The sequence below is a fragment of the Parambassis ranga genome, chromosome 6 (genome assembly GCF_900634625.1).
Source record: "Parambassis ranga chromosome 6, fParRan2.1, whole genome shotgun sequence".
NCBI lineage: Eukaryota > Metazoa > Chordata > Actinopteri > Ambassidae > Parambassis > Parambassis ranga.
This window is the reverse complement of record NC_041027.1, coordinates 13,558,420-13,566,104: the sequence shown is the minus strand read 5'-3', so window position 1 is coordinate 13,566,104 and position 7,685 is coordinate 13,558,420. Positions and strand designations below refer to the sequence as shown.

At 48.3% G+C, this 7,685-nt stretch overlaps 1 protein-coding gene across 1 annotated transcript; it reads left to right on the top strand.

Annotated features, from left to right (window-relative positions):
• The first annotated feature begins 777 nt into the window (after positions 1–777).
• On the top strand, positions 778–7,685 carry bsk146 (brain specific kinase 146). The gene is made up of 5 exons (XM_028408250.1): positions 778–996; positions 5,801–6,071; positions 6,156–6,358; positions 6,453–6,644; positions 6,732–7,685. Exons 2-5 carry the CDS (start codon positions 5,900–5,902, stop codon positions 7,512–7,514), a joined length of 1,350 nt encoding a protein of 449 aa, XP_028264051.1. The 5' UTR covers positions 778–996; positions 5,801–5,899; the 3' UTR covers positions 7,515–7,685.

Sequence of the window (7,685 nt, the reverse complement as noted above, 5' to 3'; positions counted from 1 at the left end):
TACTGATTGTTTGTAAGAAGCCCGGGGAGATGACTACCAGATGATGTTTGTTTTCAAAAACAACACATTTATATTATAGAACAGGAACTGCATAGCTGTACAAGACTCATGCTGCGTTCAAGTGTAGCCTGGAAACACAACCTTCACTTCTGATAGCTGATCAGATTATTCAAATTATAATGGTTTTATAAAGCCAGGTGGGTCAGTGAAGCTCAGGCTGTGGGTCTGACAGTCTGAACCCCCTCATGGGTCAGTTCATTTTAATATTATGTCCCCTCATTTTTTAAGACTGAAAAGGATGCAGTAGAACCCAAAGTTCTGTTCTTCTTTCTGCATACATTACCCACAATGCATTTGAAGCTTTGAGATTTGTAATATTTTTTAATTTTATTTTTATTTTCAGTCCCATTCTTGATGACTCACCGAAGTGAACCTGAGGACATTGTGGACGTGTAGTAGCATTAATATTAGCACCAAGTTTAAATTATACTTTAAACTATACTTAGTGGCGTTTATCATTATTTTAATTAATTTAAAACAGCACTTTTAGCAGGATCAGGATCAATGACAGACTTTGGTGTGATTGAATTGAGTTCTAATATGTCCGACGACACCTGAACGCACCGTAGTCTGTACGGAGACAGGGAGCAGCGGCGGCTCCCGGCGGAGCGGCGCTGCGATTGGCCAGCGCGGTGAGAAAGAGGGAGGGAGGGAGGGAGCTCTTCTTCTCCTCTCCTGCTTCCTCCCTCCCTCTCCTCCCATCCTAGAGGACAGAACGATGCGGAGACAATAGGACGCAGAGCCGGAGGAGGCTGCAGGATGCTCGGCACCACATCCTCTGACACACGGTCGCTGCTCGGAGGTTTCTCGCAGAGCATCAGGCGTTTCTCCCGGCGCACCTGGCCTTAGTATGCGCTCACATCTCCCCTGGTGTTCACCGGCAGCCTGGGCTGACAGGGCGGACTTCACAGCCCGCGTATGGGAACCAACTGAAGGGTGAGTAGTGGAATAAAAGCACCTGCACCCATTCAATCACGCTGTGTGTCTGTGTGTGTGTCTGTGTGTGTTTGTGTGTGTGATGGATGCTGCAAATAGTCCTTAAAGTGTGTGTTTGTGTATAGATCATTGTGTGTTATTGATCCTGGCTCACCCCCACCATCCAGCCTTTTTTTCTTAGGGTGGAGGTTGTCAGGTATCTGCAGCAGTTATTGCATATAGGTGTGTGTGTGTGTGTGTGTGTGTGTGTGTGTGTGTTGTATGCCTTTTTTTTCACAGAGGTCTGTTACCATACAGTGACAGCGCTTTTTTCCACCGAGTCAGTGCAGTCTGAGGACACACTGCAGGTGGCATACATGACGTAGCCCCCACAGGCTGCTGGAGGTGAGGATGGCTGGAGAATAACACCACAATGTTTACATCCTGAGCACACTGCTGCTTCCTGCTGGCCTTCATCACAAACATGTCTCCACACTGTCCTAAAAGCTGTGTGTTGAGGGATGCTCTGTGTGTGTGTGTGTGTGTGTGTGTGTGGTAGGATCTGATCAAAGTCAGCTGGCACCTAAAAGCAGACAGACACACACACACACACACAGAATAACATGATGAGTCACAGATCACAATGTGGGTCAAACAAACAGTCGGATGCTCGACAAACACTCGAGCAGCGGGCGCATCGTGGGCTCAGCCCGTCCTCCGAAGTATCCTGCTTGAGCTTCAGCGCCTGATCCTTGCTGTTTAGTACACCCGAGTGATAATGTGGCACATTTTTAAAAGCAAGTGATGACACAAGAAAACAGTTTGCGGAATGCCTCTACCTAAATTAGCAGAATGCTAACATAAATCAGGCTAACGTTGCATCGTCGACCTGCCTTAATGTTAAAAGGAACGTTACAAAAAACATGGAGAGCTTCCTGAAAAGCTAATTTTCTATAGGCTACATATGAAGCTAAAGCACGCTAGTTAGCATAGCATAATAACGACCAACAAAGGAAATGTGTGGATTTTTAAATAAGAAAAGTAGTTAGTTAGCTAGCTAGCTAGTTGTTTTTGAGCTTTTACTATTTTTTTTTTTTGCTAAGCTAAGCTAACCGTGTGCTAGCTGTAGCATCACATTTAGCACAGGGAAGTAGCATTAGCTTCTCTACTAGCTCTCAGATTAAAAGCAAAGATTGACTTCAATCAAAAAAAGTTATTTGAATCAAATTATTTTGTGAAATTAACAAAAAAAGTGCGTTTTGAGGACCGCCAGTGCTTTAAACACAAACAATGTTGAGCTTAAAAGATTTGTTATTATTCTAAGGCCAGTTGCATTATGGGAAATGTAGTTTAATGCAGTGTTTTGGAGGTTTGCCTTCTAATAGTAACCCAAAAACTGGTGTTATCTGGGCCTCTGCTGCTTGGATTGGGCTCATTGTGTTTTTTATTCGGACTCCTCTGAGTTCCTAAACATTAAAGAACTGTTTCACATGTCAGTTACATTTAGATCGTTATATCTCGGAAATTAATATTGATCAACATCCTGCTACACACACCAGGAATCTGAGATGGTAGCTGTGGGCTAGAGGTGCAGAGATATTGACCACACACACACACACACACACACACACACACACACACACACGCTGACTGGTCCTTGTTATTGTGTGCGGCTCTTCCTCTCATTATTTTTGTCTCCCTGTCACACACACATGCAGCACTTTGATTATCTGTGCGTGCAGCGGTCGGTCACTTTTTCTTGATCCTGCCAGGAGACAAATTGTGCGAGAATTTTAATGGTGTCAATGTTTGTGTCTCTCTGCAGTCCCTCACATGGGAGGACAGGAATGTCTGCAGCACGTGTGTGATGAGCGGCCACTGAAATGGAAAAATGAAAGATGGCGTTGCTGTAATTGTTGGGGGGGGGGGGTGTGGCTGCATCACCGAGGGTGGACGTGGCACCGATTGTCGCCTTGGCTCGCTGAATGTGCTCGGCTGGTCAGCTTTGCCCGGTGGTTGCATAAGCAGTCTGGGATTTAGTCAGCTGTGGCCTCTAGTTGCTGCTCTGTTTCCACAGAGTGTTAAACCTGGTGGCACAGAGCTGAGAGAGGAGGAGGAGGAGGAGGAGGAGGAGGAGGAGGAGGAGGGGATGTTGGATTTGCGGTCAGTTGAAGGGAACATGGTGTATTTTGTGTCTGAAGAGGAGCTACATGCAGTTTAATCCTCTGATTGATTTTTTTTTGGGGGGGGGATTAATCAATCATTTATTTAATCTATGAAAGCAAAAGTTAACATCTAATATTAATCCACAGTAATAATGCTGGAACCAGTTTTTGATTGATGAGTAATTCAAACAAGCAATCAGTTATTAAAACTGTTGATTAGTTTTGAGTCAGAGTCATTAATCAGCCATCCACTGAGGCTTCCCCGCTGCAGATCATCCTTTAGGAGGCAGCAGGCTGAGAGTCACAGCTTTATTTGTCTTCTGGCCACTGGGGGGCAGTGTGGCAAACACAGGGACAGTGCTAAAGCTAGTAGTTGTTTTTGCTGTTTCGGTCTCTTGAAGATAGTTTATAGACTAAAGCTAGTTAGCACAGGTAGCATAACATATCAGGGTGCTAGATGGCTGTAAATGTGGCTGAAGAGAGCGAAAGCTGAAACAAAAACGGAGGCTGATAGTAGCTAAATTGATTTGATTGAAGGGTGAGAATGTTAATGAGAATCGTAGTCAGTACTGCTACGGCTTTTAAGACGTGATGTGTGAAATCATGGACTAAAGGCTCCTTAGAACTAGGGATGTCCCGATCCGATCACGCGATCGGAAATCGGGCCCGATTACGTGATTTCAGACTCGATCGGAATCGGACATTACCTCCCGATCAGGACTCGGATATATATTTATTAGGGCTGTCAAAGTTAAACTTCTGTGCAGGGTGGCTCTATGTCTTGTAGCGCAGCGGTATGACAGTCGCTTTTGGTGCGACAGGTCCTGGGTTCGAGATCTTGATGTGCTGCGTGCGGTCCGTGGACACACACACACACACACGTTTTGCTGCCTTTATAGAAAGTATCGGATCGGGACTCGGTATCGGCAGATACTCAAAATCAAATGACTCAGACTCGGACTCGAGGGCAAAAAAACCTGATCGGGACATCCCTACTTAGAACTATGGTAAAGGAATCCAGTGTGTCACGTGACCTGCAGTTCCATCTGCGGCCACCGGAGGGCTTGTTTCAGGGGAACACGCACACGAATTCCTGCATCTCAGCCCCTCCCCATGTATCCATAGTGACAGTCTGTTCTACATAGCAACACTGTGTCTGCTGAAGGCTGATCGATCGGCCGATCAAAATATAAACACACTGTGTTCACATATGTTATCATGATCATGTTTATGACCATAGTCCCAACACACACACACACACACACACACACACACACACACACACAGAGTGCTGCGTAGATCCTGCATTGCTACAGTAAGCACTTCTGAGCCCAGGCAGAAACAAATGGCCTTCTCTGTTTACAACTCCCTGCCCTCCTGTGTGTGTGTGTGTGTGTGTGTTTATCGCATGTGTCTGAGAGCCTTTATTTAAGAGGGAGTGAGAGAGTATGTGTGTGTGTGTGTGTGTGAGAGAGAGAGAAAGAAAGAGATACAGTGCATCCTCACTGCACCTCCATTTATCACCCAGCCTGACTCATCCCTCCTCACCTGCTGGCGCCGGCCTCTCCTCTCGTCCACTCCACACATAAACACATCCCACTCCCACAGAGGAACCCAGTGGATGGGATGACAACACACCGGAGCTGTTCCTGTGTTTGTGTGTTTGTCACATAGTCGGTGACCTAACATGTGACTATGTTCTGGGAGGAGGTTCAGATGAAGTTGGTGTTGGCAGCCGTGTGTCTGTTGACGATGATGATGAAGATGAAGAAGGTGCAGCTGGTAATATGACAGCCAGTCTGCACTCATGGAGAGAAGCTGCTCTCCTGTACCTTATGGTTATGTAACCAGTCTGTGTGTGTGTGTGCCATCTTCTGGTATATTTCCTTCACATGTAACTGGATCTGTAGAGAGGAGAGGGTCAGACAGGACTCGACAGGTCCGGCTGCTCAGGAGGGAAAAAAAAGAAGAAGCAATCACTAAGAATAATCACACTGCAGCAGGAACGGATTCACTAGAAAGGACTGTTATTTGCTGCTGTGTGTGTGTGTGTGTGACTCAGCCCGCAGCTCTGGCACCCCCCCTTGGCGAGTAGCATTTAGAATTACTTAAGCCTTCACTGCAGATAATTAGCATTTTCAGTGACTATCACACTGCAGATCAGAGCAGCAGCGTGTTGTTCTGCTCCGACCTTGAAAACCATCAGAACGGAGGATCAGAGGATGAGTTCCAGTACGAGTTTGTCCTCCGAGCAGCAGTGTTTGTCGGCAATTTTTTAAAAGAAATAGGGTAGAATTTGTGCTATCATTATCAAGTCATGCTACAGAATATTACAGCTTCCTCTGAAGACAGAGTGCAGCGGGCGGGATGTTCAGAAGGATCATCTTCACCACCGTTAGCCTACCTACGATCTCCAAAAGTGAAAAGCTAACACTGCTAGCACAAATGTCTTGATGATATTTGTAGTCCCCCAAAAATTGAACTAAAAACTACAAGTGCTAAAGTGCTAACCCTAAGTTTTAAAGTCAAAGGTTTGTTTCCCCCTGCTGGCAGGAAAACATTTACGATGTCATGAAGTCATTTGAATGTATTCTTTTACAACAGCACCCCCTACAGGTGAGCCTGACTAAAACCTGCCTCTTCTCTCTGTTTCTGTGCAGCACCTTCAGCTGTTAGCTGCCCGTCCCGTCCTGCCAGTGTGACCCAAGTTCCCTAGAACCTCCCCTCCCCCCAGTCCGTCCCCTGAAACATTCCCCAGCATGAGTTCCTCTCCGCTGGTTTCTCGAGCCACCATGGACATCCTGGACGAGCTGCAGATGATCACTGCCCATAACCTGGAGATGCTAGAGGTCAACAAGTACTATGAGGTGATCCGGGAGCTGGGGAAGGGCACCTATGGCAAGGTGGACCTGGTCATCCACAAAATTAGAGGTGAGGGAGTGTTTACAGTGTAAACCAACACACCCTGAATGAAGTCAGATATCACCAGAAAAATCTTCGGTTTCTTCCTCAAAGGTACAAAAATGGCACTAAAGTTCCTGAAAAAGAAGACGACCAAGATGAAGTCTTTTCTTCGGGAGTACAGCATCTCGCTCTACCTGTCGCCATGCCCCTTCATCATCAACATGTTCGGCATCGCCTTCGAAACAGACGAGTACTACGTGTTCGCTCAGGAGTACGCTCTAGCAGGAGACCTCTTTGATATCATTCCTCCACAGGTGCAGATTTTAGGTCTATGCTCTAATTAACCCTTGGTGTGCTTCATTGCAAAAATAACCCATTCTCTCTCTCTCTCTCTTTCTGGTCCTGAAGGTCGGTCTTCCTGAGGCGGTGGCAAAGCGCTGCGTGCACCAAGTCGCCATCGCCTTGGACTACCTGCACAGTAAGAAGCTGGTGCACCGAGACATCAAACCCGAGAACATCCTCATTTTTGACAGAGAGTGCCGCAAAGTCAAGCTGTCTGACTTCGGCATGACGCGCCGAGCTGGATCACCCGTGAAAAGAGTGCGTAAACGTTCTGTGCTGTTACTTCTGATTGATTACTTCTGCTGTGATTGTGACCTTCTGAGTGTCTCCCCCCGCCATCCACAGGTGAGCGGCACCATCCCCTACACTGCCCCAGAGCTCTGTGACGTGTCCCGCCACGAGGGGTTCTGTGTGGACTACAGCACCGATGTCTGGGCCTTCGGCGTGCTCCTCTTCTGCATGCTGACCGGCAACTTCCCCTGGGAGAAGGCGCTGCCCTCCGACTCCTTCTACCAGGAGTTCATCCGCTGGCAGAGGAGGAGGACGAACACGGTGCCGTCACAGTGGAGGCGCTTCACCGAGCAGGCCCTCCGCATGTTCCGCCGGCTGCTCTCGGTGGAGCAGGACCGCCGGTGCTCCGTCAAGGAGGTGTTCGGGTACTTCAGCCACTCTTGGATGCTGGACTCGGAGAACGACAACAACAACGGCAACACGGCAGGCGGAGGCAGCGGGGAGAGGGTCGGCGGCGGTGGAGGCGGAGGAGAAGGAGGCAGCGGAGGTGTCAGAGGCGAGGTGGATGGCACCATTTCATCATCCTCGTCTGGAGAAGAAGACGAGGAGCTCCTGGTGGAGAGGATGAAGCAGCAGACTCTGTCACCCCGCTCCCCGCTGTCGCCTCTTTCACCCATGTCACCCATGGCGGTGGAGAGGGGAAGCGGTGGCGGTGGAGGAGGAGGAGGAGGCGGGGCCAAAGGAGTGATGATGGAACCGGGCGGAGGCCACCACTTTGTGTCCGTCTCCACCAACAGCTCGGTGTCATCCACCAACAGCTACGACCGAATGCCGCGAGAGAACAGTTCACCGGGCGGACGCATGCTGGTGGCGACGCCGATAGAAATCTGCGTCTGAGCGTCACACACGTTTATACCTCTCATCCGACGACGTGCATGCATGACAAACACACTCACAACACACATCCTGTCAAAACCATCCCGGAGGGGACAGACCAGAGCGCGGACGACATGATGGAAGAACGTGTACATTCCTCACGACGGAGCCAAAAAAAGACTCCTGTTTACA